Raw genomic sequence first — 19,214 nt, forward strand, 5'->3', positions numbered from 1 at the left:
CCTTTATTGTTAACTCATGATTTACCTCTCCTTATCTAGCCTAAGGCCACATACACACATCAGACCATAGTCTTTTGAAAATGAAAGATCACAGACCAATTTTACCCCCTTCCATGTAGTATGAGAGCCATACTCACACAGTCTATTCTGTGGAGCTGAACTCCCCATCAGAAAAAAATCTTTGCAAGATGCTGCACACACAGATGCTGTACAGACACAAAAGATCTGCAAAAGATCCGTTCCTGCAAATTGCATTCATGGTCTATGAGATCTGCAGATTTTATACACACCTTGTTTAACCTCCTTGGCGGTAACCCCGTGTGTGACACGGGGTAAGCCGCCGGAGGGTGCCGCTCAGGCCCTGCTGGGCCGATTTTAATAATTTTTTTTTTGCTGGACGCAGCTAGCACTTTGCTAGCTGCGCCAGCACTCTGATCGCCGCCGGCCCCTGCCCGATCGCCGCTATCTGCTGCGGCGCGGGCCCCCCCCCCCCCCCTCCAGACCCCAGCGCTGCCTGGCCAATCAGTGCCAGGCAGCGCCGAGGGGTGGCCCGGGACTCCCAATGACGTCCCGACGTCAGTGACGTCATCCCGCCCCGTCGCCATGGCGACGGGGGAAGCCCTCCAGGAAATCCCGTTCTATGAACGGGATTTCCTGATCGGAGATCGCCGAAGGCGATCGAAGCGGGCGGGGGGGTGCCGCTCAGCAGCGGCTATCATGTAGCGAGCCCTCGGCTCGCTACATGATTAAAAAATTTTTTTTTTTTAAAAAAACTGCTGCGCTCCCTCCTGGCGGTATTTTTCATACCGCCAAGGAGGTTAAATGACATTCATCTGCAGATCAGACAATCATCTGCAGATCTGAAAATCCATCCTAGTGGATCTGATCTGCAGATAAATGTCTGTTAAACAAGGTGTGTATGGTGATCTGCAGATATCATAGACTATGAATGGATTTTGCAGGAACGGATCTTTTGCAGGAACTGATCTTTTGAATGTCTACAGCATCTTTGTGTGCAACATCTTGCAAAGATTTCTGTCTGATGGGGAGTTCAGCTCCATAGAAAAGACTGTGAAGGTATGGCTCTCATACTACATGGAAGGGGGTAAAATTGGTCTGTGATCTTTCATTTTCCAAAGACTATGGTCTGATGTGTGTGTGAGCCTTAACTCATGACTAAGCTCTCCCTTAACTGACTATATCATGGTTTATCTCTCCTTATCTGTTTAACTCATAAAATATCTCTACTTATTTGTTTATCAAATGCATTCCTTCGCCTTTCAAGGTGAAAAATAAGTAAAGGGGCCCATACACCTAACGATTTTCCCGCCGTAATATGGCCGTTTCGATCACAGTGATTGAAACGGCCGTGAAATCACTGCGCACACCGTTGACAGAACGATGGATTTCCGTCCGAAATCCATCGTTCCCGTCGACTTCCGTCAATCCACCCGTGCGGAAGATTTTTCTCGGTCGCCGGCGGGTCGGGAGTGCGTCGATAGCGGCGTTCAAACGCCCGACGCAATACAGCGGGTATACATTACCTGCTCCGCCGGCGCGAGTCCCCTGGTCCACTGCTGTCTTCTCCGCCTGGTCCCGGCATCTTCTCCGCATCAGCTTCCGCATCCCGGCATCCCACATAACTTCCTGTGTCACTGCAGTAACAGCGGAAGTACAAATAGAGGGCGCTCTATTTGAACTTCCGCTGTCACTGGAGTGACAGAAAGTTATACGCGGACGCCAGCCGGGAGCCGATGCAGAGAAGATGCCGGGACCAGGCGGAAAAGACAGAGGTGTACCAAGGGACTCGCGCCGGCGGAGCAGGTAATGTATGCAGGGGGGGGCTGCAGCAGATGGAAAATCTAGGTCTAACGGAGGCGGGTTGAGAATGGCAGTAGATCAATGGCCCATCGCGTTGCACTGGATCGAACAGTGCAACACTGCAGTTCCAAAAGTTTTTAATAGATTTAATTCTGACATCTACTGAAAATCTGTTCCTAGTATGTAGCACACATCAGACAAGATTCCTGTCAGATTAGATCTGACAGGAATCTATCTGATGGTCGAATCTAGTGGAAATTTATTAGTGTATAGCCACCTTTATTTTGTCTGGTGGGATGCATCTTTCCAGTAAAGATGGCCATAGATCAAACGACTTGCCGGCCAATCCACCGTCCGATTCGATAATTTTAATGAACTCGGATGAAAATCGGTGCTGCCAAGAGCATGCCCGATCGACTATGCAAGCAATTTCAGGTTGATCCGGCATCCTGGAAAATCTTGGGCCAAAATACTTGATCGGGTGTGACGCGGTAACTGCGTGCAATAATCGCGAAAGCGACGCGACAGAAACCCCTGGCCACCTAGAGTACACAAACACCCCCCCCCCCCCATTAGTACTTTACCTGTCTGGTGTGGCCACTGTATCTGGACTCCTGTTCTGGATTCGCACCCCACGTGGTTGCTGGCACATTACATGCAGGGTGCATGCGTGAAATCACACACACCCGCATGAAATGATAGACTCCAAGGGGTTGATTCACTACACTGTGCTAACTCATAGTACGGCCGTGCTAGGGTTTTGCTTTGTTATAACGCACGTAACGGTTTTCACAAACAACCACGAATTTTCGCGCGCAAATGCACATTTTCGCACGTAATAATTCGTGTTTGGGCTTGACCGGTACACGTTATAATGCGCGCAAAATGCTAGCGCGGCCGTGCTATGAGTTAGCACAGTTTAGAGAATCAACCCCCAAATGTTTGTTTCAATCAATTTTTACCAAAAACTGATCGAAAGTATTGATCGCACAGGATGGAAAATCTAGGTCAATTGGGGGAGCACAGGAGAGGCAGATGATGCATAAGCCATAGCGGTGCATTGAATAGGACAGTGTACCGCAGGTATTTGATAGATTTTCAATAGATTCCCCGCTGAAATCTATGAAAAATTGATGTGCTGTGTGTGGTAGGAATCAATTCCATCTAAATAGATTCCTTTCTAAAAAGTCGATCGTTTTGGAACATTAGGTAGAAATCTATAAGTGTATGGCCAGCTTTACTCCGCAACATGTGGAACAGGCCCTACAGCTGGGCCAGGAAGTGACTCTCATGTAGTAGATGCTGCCGAGGAAACATTCCTAGCGGTGTCCCTCAAGTCTCAACATATATATACACATTCTCACCATGTATGTGTTATATTTAAGGTGTACAGATACTTTCCCAGCTCACACTACGCTTGGGTCAACCATCTCCCTGCAAGAAAATACAGCATACTTTAAGAAATTGTAAAATACTGTATTTTTTGGACTAGAAGACTCACTTTTTCTATCCCAAAATTGGGGAAAAAAGTCACTGCATCTTATAGTTCAAATGCACAAAGTTCCTGACTGAACACCTGCCAATATGAACCTCCAACCCGCCACAACATTGGGGACTCCCTGTACTGTGCCCATGCAGAGGAGGACAAAGGGGGACAAACGGAGGACACAAAGGGGCATAGAGGAGGGCAGGGCAGTTTCTAGGCTAAATCGCACCCAGGTTGAGGGTGTAAAAGTTGCGCCCCCCACCCCTGTGAACCCTTACTCTTCAGAAACAGTCACACAGCCACAGGTCACAAGTAGATCTGCCTACTTACTAGTGACCAGCCGCTCATCCAGGAGGAAGCAGGGATCAGGAAAACACACAGAAGAGAACCCGGAAAGCCAGCTCCTCCATGGGCGCCGCGCACTGACAGCCTGCAGTACCGGTACAGGACATCAGGTGTCATCACGCGGCGGTGACGTGATGATGACTTGACGTCTGACGCAGGCAGCCCAGGAGGAGTCAAGGAAGGTGATTGCGCTGGTGATCTTTTTTTTCCTTCCATTTGGCTGTACCAGTTCCCTAGCGGTTATGTCCTTCTGCCTGCGCCCTCCTTCTTCTACTTGCCAGTCTGCGCCCAGGGCGACCGCCCTGCTCGCACTGCCCAAAAAACAGCCCTGGAGGAGGGCACAAAGAGGACAGAGGCGGACACATGGGGGACAGAGGAGGACACAGGGAGACACAAGAGGTACAAGGGGACATGAAGTACAAAGGGGGCAGGTCGCCCGTGAGTATGAGGTGCGCACCCCGAACTGTCGCTCGTCGCTGCTGTCGCCAGGCTGTTGCCGCAACTTCGCCGCAACTGTTGCTAGTCCGCGTGTGTATGCAGACTAGCGACAGCAACCAATAGAGAATTCACGGCGCTTCCGGCGGGGGGGGGGATGAATGTCGGCGACAGCTTCCGTCGCTTCACTAATCCCTGTTCCGCGTGTGTATGCGGTGGGACCTGGCGACGAGCTGTCGCCGAACTGTCGCGCACACGGGAGCGTGTGCTAGCGGCAGGCTACAAAAGTAGCCCATGAGAGACAAGAAATAACATTCAGGAGAGAGTCTAGATAAGCCGTCCCTAGACTTTGCTCAAATGGAATTTAGGAAAAGAAAAAAGCCAGTCACAATGGAGTAGATTGGGCACTCATACAATAATCTGTGCAACAAAACTTTTAGGCCTCCTGCTAAATTAATACTTCTATCAACAGTGCTGTAAGTAAAACGTTTGTTTAGAAATTCTGCTACACAGAATTATAGTTAGGGGTGTGAAAAGAAAACGGTTCAAAAGAGGTAAGGGCTTGGTGAGCTCATTTCATGTGATCTCGGTAAAGTTGTGTTTTACATTAATCTGTAATCTTATTTAATGACATTAAATAAGATTACAGACAATGATCACATTCTGTGAGCAGGATGCACGATCAGGTAGGATACATAAGGAGGGAGAACCCCGCCGAAAGGCTTACAATTCAAAGGGAGGGGTGGAGACACGATAGGAAGGGGGCTGCATCGTGAGATTCCATGATGGTCTGTCTAGGCTGTGATGCAGTTCAGCAATTAAACAGGAAATTACCTTTGGTGTGTTGCAGAATTGAGTTTTGCTTAATTTGATTGTTCCACCCTTAAAAAATACCCTACCCTGTAAAAAGTGCACCCAACTGACGTCACCCAAATCTAGTCAGTAGAAATGTGACAGTTCTGACAGATTTTGGACTAGGCTTTCTCCTTATGGGGGATTTTCTGTATTTTCTTCTTTTCAAAAGCACTCCCTGGAAAGGAACTGTAAAATGGTGTTAGGAAGCCAAAGCTACACCTGGCAGTTAGGCAGTGCCATCCAGGAAAAGCTTTTGAAAATAAAAGATTTCCTAAGAATCCCCCGTGAGGAGATGGATTGGTCCAAAATCTGTCAGATCGATCACATTTCTACTACCTACTGTGACATGAACATGGTAAAAAAGTAATTTATAGTGCATTTTACTCAGGGACACATGTACAACTAATACATGTGTATTATTTTATAACATTTTGTGATAGTGGTCCTTTAAGGAATAGCTGCAGGCTGATACAATGCGGTCCCATTTCACTAAAAAACAGGCTTATACCAAGACAGAAGAACAAAAGACATCACAGGCTGGCAGTGGCCATTAAAAGTGTAATCTAGTCGCCCCCCCAGTTATCCAAAATAAAGTCCGTTAATATATGTAACAGCCTGAGTCACGTCTGTTCCTGGGCTGGCAAGACACCATGTGGAGGAGTAGAAATGATCTCATGCTGACCCAGTAATGCAGAATGATCTCCTAACTGGCCTGGAACTAAAACTTCACATCTATATCAGGCAAACTCCCAGCCGTCTCCAGCTGTCTGCCTCCAGGCTACACTGACAAGGAAGATGGGGAGACAGCGGCCACTACTGGCTACAGCCTTTATTGCTGCAAGGAAACTTCGGAGAAAACTTGCTAACTAAAGCGTTACTTTCTGAAAAAAATGAAAGTTACGGTACTTGCAGTTTATCAATTTTGTTTGAACAAAAGCAAGCATGGCATGATGTTTTATTCCTGGGATATGGATGATGCCAAGCTCAGCACGGTGGCGTAGTGGTTAGCTCTCTCGCCTTGCAGCGATGTGTCCCTGGTTCGAATCCCAGCCAGGGCACTATCTGCAAAGAGTTTGTATGTTCTCTCCGTGTCTGCGTGGGTTTCCTCCGGGCACTCCAGTTTCCTCCCACATTCCAAAAACATACGGATAAGTTAATTGGCTCCCCTAAAAAATTGGCCCTAGACTACAGTACTTACACTACATAATATAAACATATGGCAATGGTAGGGATTAGATTGTGAGCTCCTTTGAGGGACAGTTAGTGACAAGACAATATATATATACACTGTACAGCGCTGCGCAATATATCGGCGCTATATAACTACTAAATAATAATAATAATAATAATAATTATAGCTCCAGGTCAATTTTAATGCACATTATTGAAATTAACTTAGTTTTAGTTTAATAAAGTTAAATAAAGTAGTTTTTTTTTTTTATATATTTCAGTATTTACAGAAATAAAATTAAAAAAAATGACAGATTGCTCAGCCCCTCCTCTCTCAGTATGAAGCCATATGCCCCTACTAGAGATTTGATCATAAGGAGGACTATGAATCAGAAGGGAGAGAGAGGCGTGGCTTCAGCTGCTAGACTAATTGCTCTCCTCTTTGCTTGCTCAGTTAATAAAGGGGAGTGGTTTGGACTGACTAGTGAGCAGGCAGCTAAGGAATGCTGAGGAGGAGATGAAGATCTACAAATTGATGTAGCAAGTATTTTCCTTTTCTATTTAGTAAAAACTACAACTATTACATAACTTTTATTTTTAAGAATAAAGGCTCGTACACATTACGTGATTTTTCCGACACACAACGATTTTTTTCAGCAACCTCGCGATGCGGGTACAGGCGCCCGATTTTGCTAAAGACGTCCTGCAACATGTGGCGACAATAACAGATCGAATCTTTAAAGTTTACCAGAGAAAAATGATATTAAAAGATTTATACATACCTGGGGCTTCCTCCAACCCCATCCGCACGGATCGCTCTCATGCCGCCATTCTCAGCCTTCTCGGTCTTCTGTACCGGGTCCTGTAACTACAGCCAGCCACGGCCAGTGTGCGCAAGCGCAGTGCGCCCTCTCCATCTCTCTCTGGTGGAGAATAGTACTGCACCTGCACAGTACTATTCTTCGCTGGATACAGACAGAGAGCGCACTGCGCTTGCGCACACTGGCCGTGGCTGGCTGTAGTTACAGGACCCGGTACAGAAGACAGAGAAGGCTGAGGATGGCGGCGTGAGAGCGATCCGTGCGGATGGGGTTGGAGGAAGCCCCAGGTATGTATAAATCTTCTCTCTGGTACACTTTAAGATCTCTGACGCCTCACATGCAAAGTGCCGCAATTGCTTGAACTCTCGTTCACCCGCGTGGTGTGATGTTGCGTATATCTGCTGGCCTGGCAAGAAGATGGATCGGGGAACGCTAGTCATCGTGGGACGTCGCTGGGATCCATCAACCTGCATCGGGAGGGGAGGTTCAGCTTTTGCGATTTAAAATAATATTCTTTTGAATGTCTATTAAAAAGTGCATCTGTACTGGTGCTTTAACCACCCTTTCTTTATATACAGTGGAGGAAATAATTATTTGACCCCTCACTGATTTTGTAAGTTTGTCCAATGACAAAGAAATGAAAAGTCTCAGAACAGTATCATTTCAATGGTAGGTTTATTTTAACAGTGGCAGATAGCACATCAAAAGGAAAATCGAAAAAATACCTTAAATAAAAGATAGCAACTGATTTGCATTTCATTGAGTGAAATAAGTTTTTGAACCCTCTAACAATAAAAGACTTAATACTTAGTGGAAAAACCCTTGTTTGCAAGCACAGAGGTCAAACGTTTCTTGTAATTGATGACCAAGTTTGCACGCATTTTAGGAGGAATGTTGGTCCACTCCTCTTTGCAGATCATCTCTAAATCCCTAAGGTTTCGAGGCTGTCTCTGTGCAACTCTGAGCTTGAGCTCCCTCCATAGGTTTTCTATTGGATTAAGGTCCGGAGACTGACTAGGCCACTCCATGACCTTAACCTCCCTGGCGGTAAGCCCGAGCTGAGCTCGGGCTATGCCGCCGGGAGGCACCGCTCAGGCCCCGCTGGGCCGATTTGCATAATTTTTTTTTTGTTACACGCAGCTAGCACTTTGCTAGCTGCGTGTAACCTCCGATCGCCGCCGCTGCCCGCCGATCCGCCGCTATACCCGTCGCCGCAGCCGCCCCCCCCCCCCAGACCCCGTGCGCTGCCTGGCCAATCAGTGCCAGGCAGCGCCGTGGGGTGGATCGGATTCCCCTTTGACGTCACGACGTCGGTGACGTCATCCCGCCCCGTCGCCATGGCGACGGGGGAAGCCCTCCAAGAGATCCCGTTCTTTGAACGGGATCTCTTGATCTCCGTTTCGCCGGCGGCGATCGGAGGGGCTGGGGGGATGCCGCTTAGCAGCGGCTATCATGTAGCGAGACATTGTCTCGCTACATGAAAAAAAAAAAAAATAAAAAAAAAAAGGTATTTGCTGCCCCCTGGAAGATTTTAACAAACCGCCAGGGAGGTTAATGTGCTTCTTCTTGAGCCACTCCTTTGTTGCCTTTGCTGTATGTTTTGGGTCATTGTCGTGCTGGAACACCCATCCACGACCCATTTTTAGTTTCCTAGCAGAGGGAAGGAGGTTGTCGTTCAGGATTTCACGATACATGGCTCCGTCCATTTTCCCGTTAATGCGATTAAGTTGTCCTGTGCCCTTAGCAGAAAAACACCCCCAAAGCAAAATGTTTCCACCCCCATGCTTGACGGTGGGGACGGTGTTTTGGGGGTCATAGGCAGCATTTTTCTTCCTCCAAACACAGCGAGTTGAGTTAATGCCAAAGAGCTCTATTTTGGTCTCATCAGACCACAGCACCTTCTCCCAGTCACTCACAGATTCATTCAGGTGTTCATTGGCAAACTTCAGACGGGTCTGCACATGTGCCTTCTTGAGCAAGGGGACCTTGCGAGCCCTGCAGGATTTTAATCCATTGCGGTGTAATGTGTTTCCAATGGTTTTCTTGGTGACTGTGGTCCCTGCTAATTTGAGGTCATTCACTAACTCCTCCCGTGTAGTTCTAGGATGCTTTTTCACCTTTCTCAGAACCATTGACACCCCACAAGGTGAGATCTTGCGTGGAGCCCCAGAGCGAGGTCGATTGATGGTCATTTTGTGCTCCTTCCATTTTCGAACAATCGCACCAACAGTTGTCACCTTCCCTCACAGCTTCTTGCTAATGGTTTTGTAGCTCATTCCAGCCTTGTGCAGGTCTACAATTTTGACTCTGACATCCTTGGACAGCTCTTTGGTCTTTCCCATGTTGGAGAGTTTGGAGTCTGCTTGATTGATTGATTCTGTGGACAGGTGTCTTTTATACAGGTGACTAGTTAAGACAGGTGTCCTTAATGAGGGTGACTAATTGAGTAGAAGTGTCTAACCACTCTGTGGGAGCCAGAACTCTTAATGGTTGGTAGGGGTTCAAAAACTTATTTCCCTCAATGAAATGCAAATCAGTTGCTATCTTTTATTTAAGGTTATTTTTTCGATTTTCCTTTTGATGTGCTATCTGCCACTGTTAAAATAAACCTACCATTGAAATGATACTGTTCTGAGACTTTTCATTTCTTTGTCATTGGACAAACTTACAAAATCAGTGAGGGGTCAAATAATTATTTCCTCCACTGTATTGCACAGATCTTGTTGAACATTGTTTTGGCTTCATTGCCTTGTTTATTTTACGTATAAAATACAGCCTTTTCAGCTATACAGAAAATGGCATATTAAAGTTTCTCAGCTTGCTTTGCCCACTAGACTAGAAACAGTGGAAATGGAGACTAACAAAGAGTTCTGCTCCATGCAGATAATTAACCCCAGGAAGAGGGGGGACTGTGGGCAGTATGTACACAGTACTGATGCCATGGCTGCAAAAAAGTGCAACATTGTAATAACATTACAATAAGAACAACTTGTTGTTGATTGGATAAATGGTTCTGGCAAATGTTAGCCCCATTCACAGTATACAGTATGTGTAGTTGCATAAGGCATATGTGTGTACATGGTGAGCATCAAAACACATGCACACCCTGACCAGGGGTCCCTCCGTCGTTGGGGAATTAAATGTCGTTACTGCTAAGCACACGTTCGAGCCCTTGCGACCAAGATTTTCTGCCATGCCCGGTTGATCCCTTCAGCCTATTTCAGACGGAAATCCAAGGTTTGAATGGGTCGCCGCGTTGCAGCACCGATTATCGGATCAGAAGGTTGTTTGGCTAGCAAAATTGACTAATGTATGAGTACCCTAGTCCCTAGGTTCTCAACATGCGGTACGCGTACCCCAGGGGGTACTTCTGATGGTTCCAGGGGGTACTTTGGCTTGATATAATTAACCAGGTATAACAAATTTAGAGTTTTAGAAAATGATAAATCCTATATAAACAACACCAAATTAGTATTATAGCTAATTAAAACCAATAGTAAATGCTTGATAATTGTTTAGAACCAATTATTATGTACTAGGATTAAAAATATATTTGTCAAGGGGTACTTGAGATAATGTTTACTATGGCAGGGGGTACTTGGTGAGTACAGGGTTTTAAAAGGGGTACATACCAATAAAATGTTGAGAAACACTGCCCTAGTCTATCTGACTATAAACCAATATGGGTTATCAAGTGGAATTTAGTAAATCTATAATCACAGGTTCTTGTAAACCTTGAGAATTCTAGCAATGACAACACCCTGCCACCATTTTTTTTTCTTTTCTTTCAGCTACCTACGATTCTGGAGGCTCCCCCACCCACCAGTTGCATTATCCTTAAAGCACACCTAAATGGTGTCTGCCATATGTATTTCCTTTTAAAATTACCTGGCATCCTGCTGAACTTTCATGCATCAGAAGTGTCTGAAATTTGACTGGATTTGCTGCATGCTTTTTTGAGGTGCATGGTTCAGTCAGAAACATCTCACCTTCAAGCCTGTTCAGGGTCCAGTGTTCTCCCCAGGCTCTTTTAGCCGGGTGTTCCACCCGGCTAGTTTTAGTTAGCACCCGGCTGTCTCCTCCTATGCAGTAAGCAGAGTTGCGCAGAGAAGGGCCAGCCCTGCATTCTCTCATTGCACCCCTTCCAGCTACGGTACTTTTTCTTGCCACTCAGCTGGTAAAAATTCTGGGGAGAACACTGGGGTCTATGGCTAAGGCCTCTTTCACAGTGTGACGTTAAAGTCGCACGTTATAAAAAATTATAACGCAGACTAACGCACAGCAATACAAAGTCTGTGCAACATTCACAGTGCACACGTTGCATTGTGTGTAACGTGTAGCAATATTTAGAAGGTGCTGCATGCTGTGCGTTTAGCAATACATTTGCTGCGTTATGTGTGTTGCACATGCTCAGTAATTTTTTTTTTAAAATGTAACGCATGCGCCATTTTCGTTCCATCAGTATGCGACGAAAACGGCGCACCAAGAGACACATAACACAGTGCAAAATAGGGGGGGGGGGGCTGGAGGGGTCGCAGCATGAGGGGAGAGTTGAGCCACACATTGGGGGGAGGGTGGACGGCACCCTCCCCTCCCTCACCTCTGGCTCTTCCCTCCAGCTTAAATCAGTGTCTGTGCAGGCGGCGGGCAGATACACATACCTTCCTTGCCTTCCACCGCGGATGCTCCTCACTCTAGTGTCTTTTTTTTTTTTTTTAAACCACAAAATAATTTATTGAGGATTTTGTACAGGGTCATAGTACATACAGGCATACGGTACAGTATATAGCGGTACAATGAGCGCATAGCATACATTTCAATACATACATGTCATATTTCCAATCCTTCAGCAGAAAGGAAGATATGGTGTTGAGCAACTAGGTACTATATCATACAGAGTACCTATGTAACAAAATATGTAGCGCAGGAAGAAAAGGGCTGGTTGACATAGAAGCATTGTGCACTGCATATAACATAAGGGGTATTTGTCCTAAGGACCTACAGTTAAGAATTTACACAGAGCGTGCACATTGCTCAATTTAAGGATACACAGCCTACAGCTTGAGTGTGTGCATTATGGTATTCTTACATACAGATAGCTATTACATTGTTATTACCTATCTTTCCATTTATCCCAAATTAGGTGAAACTGCAAGATACGTTTACTGTGGGTATATATCAGTTTTTTAAAGGGCAGTGTATTGTCTAACCTTTTGATCCAACCACCCAGAACTGGAGAATTTGGGGATAGCCAGCTTGAAGCTATCTCCTGTCTGGCCGCAAAGAGTGCTTCTTGCATAAATGTTTTGGTGCTGGGATGCAATTCTTCTTCTGTTATAATACCAAGTAGACATAGTAAAGGGTCAAGTTCTACTGGGCAGCCCATTTTATCATGTAGAAATTTCACTACCTGAGACCAAAAATTGGCCACAGGGGAGCATTTCCACACCAGATGATAAAAAGTAGGGGCGTGTGTCTTGCATTTAGGGCATTCATTACTGGCTCCAGGTTTATATTTGGCCAATCTGGCTGGGGTAAGGTAGGATTGATATATAAAATTTAGTTGAGTGGTGCGATCTTTAACATTAAGTGAGACTTTCTGGACTGCTGCAAGCGCATCTTCCCAGTCCTCATCTCCAATCTCCAAACCCTCATCTAACCATTTAACCTTGGCAGGCTCCGTGCGTTCCAGTGCCTTGGATGTTATGATTTCCTTGTATAGATTGCCAATTAAGTGTTTTGTTGGGCCTTCCTCTATTAAAGATAGTATAGGGTGAGGTGCTGTTTGTATAGGGATACCCTTAAATTGATGTTGGACAGCGTGACTCAACTGGAGGTAACGAAAGTAATGCGGAGCTAATGCTGGGAACTGATCTATTAAGTTTTTAAATGATAGGAGCTTACCCTGTTTAATTATCTGACCTAAAAATATTATCCCATTTTGCCGCCATAAGCGCGAGTCAGGCACTTTACTGAGCTCATGTAGGTTGGGGTTGTCCCATAGTGGAGTGTGAGCGTCATAGCTTGCCAGGGGATATATTGCACTGATGCGCTTCCATACTAAGTGTGCTTGTGTTAGAATAGTGTTAGATGACTTAGGGGGTATTAGTATGCCTCTTATGAGATCCAGTGCTACGCTTTCCTTATCTAGGTCCATGCTGTATCCCAGTGCCTCAGCATTGCAGAGAGAACCCGCCGTAAACCAGGATGCAATATGCTGTAACTGAGCAGCAAAATAGTAATGTTGTATTGAGGGTAACGCAAGCCCTCCTAAACCATTAGGGTTTATTAGCAGTAAATGTTTAATGCAAACTCTTTTGTTGTTCCAAATAAATGCAGTTATAATGGAGCGTAGCTTTTTGAAAACCGTGAGGGGAACATAGATTGGCGATTGATGCAAGACATACAGGAGCTTAGGTAATAGAACCATCTTTATGAGGTTTAAGCGGCCGACAACAGTGAAATACAGCCCCTCACTCTAGTGTCTGACGCTACTTCCTGTATACAGGAAGTAGCGTCAGACGCTAGAAAGAGGAACATCCGCAGAGGAATGCAAGAAAGGTATGTGTATCTGCTCACAGCCCGCACAGACACTAATTGATGCTGGAGGAGAGCGCAGAGGGGAGAGCCAGAGGTGAGGGAGGGGGGGGGGGGGTGCCGTCCACCCTCCCCGCCAATGTGTGGCTCAGCTCTCCCTTCATGCTGTGACTCCTCCAGCCACCCAAAACGGCCATGACCGGTCCCCCAGGGAAGGCCTGGGCCCTCCCGCGGGTGCAGTGGCTGCATCCCCTATTGTTACGCCCCTGGTTTTACCTAATCACTGCACTACCTGCTGCAGTTTTCCTGCAATTGTTCTTAGGCTTAATCTATGGTAGCGCACAACAATTTCATAGCAAGTGCAGTATTATGCAAGTCAAGCTCCGCCCCCTCATCTTCCAAATATCACAACTCTGTCACACATATTGACAATCACACTATAATCAGAACGCAAAGAACAGGAAATTCAGTTTTAAAAAGCTGCAAATAGCAATCAAAATTGCAGGGTGATTTGCAATGGAAAGGGGCTTAAAGTGGACCTGAACTCTTGCATAGGACAGAAGGAAAGCATAGATAAATGCACCCTGTATGCATTTAGAGAGTTTAGCCTGTCTAATTCCCCCTCATCTGTGACTAATCACCACTGCAATTTGATTTCTCAGCTGTGTCAGCTCAGGAATCTCCTCTGCCACGGCAAAGCAGCTAATTTGTAAACATATGATGTTAACCCTATGTCTGCATCCATGAAAGCAGGGAATAGACACACTGCAGATTATTGTGTTGGTGCATATCTTTTAGAGCAGAGAGGAAGTTCTGAGTTCAGGTCCCCTTTATGGCTTAAAGAAGAACTCCACTTATCAGCACATGATGGAACTGGTGCAGGTGGGTATGAGACTGATACTTACCGAAGGTATCTTACCACCTTCAGTTTTGGAAAACTTGATGTGTGACATCATGCGTGTGCATAGTGCTCTCCCCTTCTCTTCCAGCTGCTGCATATTTGCATCAGGAATCAGAGATATATAAAGACACTCCTTAGGGCCCGTTTCCACTAGCGCACAGACAACGCATGCGGATTCGCATAAGCAATACAAGTGGATGGGACTGTTTCCACTTGTCAGTTTTCATTTGCGTTTTTCTGTGCAGGATTTTTCTGCACGGTAGACCCTGCAGAATTCGCCTGCGTGTGGAATGCAGGCGAATCGCAGGCAATGTATTTAATAGGGAAATCGCATGCATTTTTTGCATGCGTTTTTTCCCGCAATTTCACGTGCGATTTCGCATTGAAAGTAATGTAAATTGACACAGGCAGTGACATGGTTAAAATGGCATGCGAAATCGCGGCAAAAAACGCATGCGGAATCGCATCCGCATGCGATTTTGTCAGCGGTGATATGCAGCGATTCCGCACCGCAATAGTGGAAACGGGCTCTTAGACGTACCTTCTGAGCTAGAAGAGGGACTGCAGGGGAGAGCAGCAAACTCACAACTGCATTGTCGCTTTCTCAGAAGCAAAGATATAGAAGATATCAGCGAAGCAAGTAACAATCTCACACCTGAACATACCTCCACTCATACCACCAAATGGTTGTGGGTAGATTTCTTCTTCAAAGTGGACCTGATCTCTAGCACAGAACACAAGGGAAAGAGAGAGAAATGCACCCTGAGTGTTTTTAGAGAGAAGAGCCTGTCTAATTCCCCCTCATCTTGAAGTAATTACAGGTGTAATTTGATCTCTCAGCTGTGTCAGCACAGAAATTCAGCAGTCCTCGGCAGACACAGCTAATATGTAAAACTCAGGATGTTAACCCTTTCTCTGCTTCCATAAAAAGCAGGAAGTAGACAGACTGTAGATTTATTGCAGCAGTTCTGTAAGCTGTAGCAAAGAAATGTTTTTCTTTAAAGGTTATTATACTGTTGCTTATCTTTTAGGGTCAGTTCACACTTGTTTCAAAACCGTATCCGTGGCTCAGTTTTTTTTACCCTGGACAAAACCAGAGCCACAGATACCAATGTTAAAAATAGTGGCCGCGTCTTCACACAATTAAAAAAACGGATCCGTGGGCTCCGCTTTAGAAAACTGAATGGAGAGTCCAGATTTTGCATATTTTGACGGAGCCTGGATACCCACGGAGGCAATGAAAGGCAACACAAAAACAGATCTCCCTCTACACCAGTGACGTACCTATCATAAGGCTGCAAGTGCTCACAGCACCGGGTGTAGCCATAGCTAGGGGTGCCGCTGAAACCAGCAACCAGTGATACAGGTGCTGACAGCCGACTTCTGTAGTGAGCAGAGAATTAAGCTTCAGGCAATCTAGATTAGCTTGATTGCAGGTAATCTTATCTCTTTCCCAACTCCCCCTCCCACCCTGCTGTCTTCCCCACATGACCTTTTCCTCTTTTCAGATTTTAGTGGCTTAGAGCATGTCCCTGCCAAACAGCACTGGTGATCTCTGCAGTGCTGATTAGAGTCCTTCCTGCCATTTCTCCTCTCCCACCAGGCTCTCCGTTTTGTGCCACTAGTTCTTTACCCCACTCCCCCAATTAATCCCCCTCTTTCATATTTACCCCTTTTCTGACTGTCCTCTAGGAACTCACAATCTAATCGTACCATAGTCATAGTCTATAGTCCTACCATATTATTATTGTGTATTCATATAGCACTGACATCTTTTGCAGCACTGTATAGAGTACAGAGTTTCATAATGGTTAGCACCATCCACATACTAATGACTAATTTTTTCCAAAAATACCCCACAATTTGCAGTGACACGATCGGCGCCCCAAACCATCAAGCCTCCCATAAAGAAAATGTTCTCTTTTTTTTTTGTTTTGTTTTTTTTTTGTTTCTTTTTTTTTGGGGGGGGGGGGGAGGATGGAGGGGAGAGGGCGTTTGTGCGTGTCTGTAAATAATCAGCATCAAACTCCCTAGGTACGCCACTGCTCTACACAGAGAACTTTGCACACAAAACGGATGCCAAAGTAGATTGCCTTCTGCCTGCTTCTCCCCTCAGCAACATCTTTGCTGACCTCTTTATCAAATAGAAACACACAAGAAGGAAGGACGTGTTTTTGACATAGGTTTAAAGGGACTGGAAACGTATGCTGAAAAAAGACAACATTTTGAAAAACGGATCAATTTTAAGAAAAACTGATCCGTTTAAAATGCATTCCGATCTGCAACCTGACAAGTGTGGACCGAGCCTTAGTCCAGATATAAAGTTCAAATCCGCTTTTATATACTGGAAATGAAATAAAAAGTATAGTGGAGGAGGAGGGAGCCCACTGTAATAGCTGCAGAAGGTGAGCAAAAACAGAAGGTGAGCAAAAACTTAACTTCTAAACGGATCTCAACTTGACTGTGTTACAGCATAAAATATAAAAACAATCTAATTATCCGAAAGAGCAGAGCTTGTGTAGTGAGTGACACACGGCTGGGTACCTGTTCCGTGAAGCTGTCTTTCTTGTCCAGCATCTCACGCAGCGTCTGCAGGATTTTGATGCAGAGTTTCTCCTCTTTCTCCATCAGCTTCTTGGTGTGATTAATCAGCCTGTGAAATGGCATCTATTAGCTTTCCAGCAGCTGATGTGAGACTTACTTAACCATCGCTCCTCAGTGCAAAAAAAGACGGGACTAAGCGTTCAATCCGGCGTGCGGCTGTCATATTATAATGCTGGATTATCTGCTACGAGCGTGGCTATTTAATTCACTAGGGGATCATTATTAAAGTGTAACTAAAGTCTTGAGACCCAAACAGCTGAAGCGATAATGAAAAGTACAATTTGCAAGAATGTTAAGAGGGTTTAAAGCCCAGTTAAGGCTTAATTTTTACATGCATGTAATAGAATCGTATTTTAAAGGAACCCTGTAGTAAAGGAAAGTAATAAAAGTACGCAGTTTCATCTAGGACATATTAGACTTAATGTGAACCCAAGGTGAGAGTGATATGAAGGCAGCCATATTTGTTTCCTTAATGGGAAGCTTTAAAAAATAAAATAAACCGTAAGAAGAGGAAAGGCCCTGGGTCCTATAGAGCCTTCCCACTCCTCTCTCGGTCCCCTCCGCTAAGCGCTTGCTCCCCCGTTTAAATCCTCTGCCGCGGGAGGCTTTGCAGGCCTTCAGGAGCCTAGTGCTCCCGAAGATGGGCGGCTTCATACTGCGCCTGCGTGAGCGCGAGAGAGAGCGTGCTTGCGCAGGCACAGTACGAAGCTGTCCATCTTTGGAAGCATTTGCGCTCTCGAAGACTTCCGAAGCCTCTTTCGGCGGCGAAAAGTAGTATTTGACCAATTTGGTTGAATACTGCTACCGGGCGAGACAGAGCTGGAATCCGTGAGAGGAGCGGGAAGGCTCTATAGGTCCCAGAGCATTCCCCCTCATTTGAGCCCACGAGGATTTTTCACCTTATGCATCAGAGCAATTTTCACCTCCCATTCATTCACTAATAACTTTATCACTACTTAACACAATTTATTGATCTATATCTTGTTTTTTCAGCCACTAATTAGGCATTCTTTGGAAGGTACATTTTGCTAAGAATTATTTTTTTGTAAATTAATTTTAACAGGATTAATAAGAAAAAAATGGAAAAATTCATTATTTCTCAGTTCTCGTCCATTATAGCTTTAAAATAGTCCATGCTACCATACTTAAAACCTATGTATTTTTTTTGCCCGTTTGTCTCGGTTATGACACCATTTAAATTTTGTCCCTATCACAATGTATGGCGCCAATATTTTATTTGGAAATAAAGGTGCATTTTTTTCGTTTTGCGTCCATCACTATTTACAAGCTTATATTTTAAAAAATGTTCGTAGTATACCCCCTTCAAATGCATATTTAAAAAGTTTAGACCCTTAGGTAACAATTTATGTCTTTTTTTTTTTTAAGTTAAAATTTTTATTTGGGTAATATTTTGGTGTGGGAAATACACAGTTAATTTTTAATGTTATTATATGTGTAAATTGTAATGTAAAAAATATGTAGATGTAGTTTTACTATTTGGCCACAAGATGGCCACCTTGAGTTTTTTTTCTCCTTGTGCTTCTCGCTAAGCGGAAGCACAAGGGGGACGCGGAAAATTTTACGTGCAGAAAGACTGAAGCCTCTTGTAAGAGCGCTTTGTTTTTTCTGCTGGGGACACAGATCGGTGATCGGGAACCATGTTCCCGTTCACTGATCCCAGGGCTACCGGGGCACAGCACGGGGGCGGGCCCGCGGGAGCACGGCACCGCAGCAGAGCAGTCGGCCGGACGTGAGCATCACGGCCGGGAGGCAGAAATGGTTAGGTGAGTATCTGGTTTATTTATTTATTTTTATCTTGGCTCCCATTCACTTTGAATAATACTAGTTGCATGGCAGCCCTGCTGATCTATTTGGCTGCAGTAGTGTCTGAATCACACCAGAAACATGCAGCTAATCTTGTCAGATCTGACACCAATGCCAGAAACACCTGATCTGCTGCATGCTTGTTCAGGGTCCATGGCTGAATGTATTAGCGGCAGAGGATCAGCACGATAGCCAGGCAACTGGTATTGCTTAAAAGGAAATAAATATAGCAGCCTCCATATCACTCTCACCTCAGGTTCACTTGGCAATACACAATACAATCCAAAACCAATTTTCTTTTGATAAAAACAATTGGTTGTGTCAGAAATTGAATATCATTTTTTTTATCAAGAAAAATGATCAATTTTCCCATGTTTTCGATATAAATCTGATTGTATGTGTTGGAAAAAACACA

General features: G+C 45.1%; 1 protein-coding gene across 5 annotated transcripts in view; it reads right to left on the bottom strand.

The window, feature by feature from the left end:
• ITPR2 (inositol 1,4,5-trisphosphate receptor type 2) overlaps window positions 1-19,214 on the bottom strand; it is a 467,841-nt gene that overhangs the window by 179,544 nt on the left and 269,083 nt on the right. For all 5 annotated transcript variants that reach the window (XR_011030536.1, XM_068277594.1, XM_068277593.1 and 2 more), the window contains one exon: window positions 16,916-17,024. Coding sequence is in view for 4 of the 5 variants with exons in the window: in XM_068277594.1 (XP_068133695.1) it covers window positions 16,916-17,024 (109 nt within the window). In the remaining variant the exon portion in view is untranslated. The remainder of the gene's footprint in view (window positions 1-16,915; window positions 17,025-19,214) is intronic.

Source organism: Hyperolius riggenbachi, chromosome 3 (assembly GCF_040937935.1).
Source record: "Hyperolius riggenbachi isolate aHypRig1 chromosome 3, aHypRig1.pri, whole genome shotgun sequence".
Taxonomy (NCBI): domain Eukaryota; kingdom Metazoa; phylum Chordata; class Amphibia; order Anura; family Hyperoliidae; genus Hyperolius; species Hyperolius riggenbachi.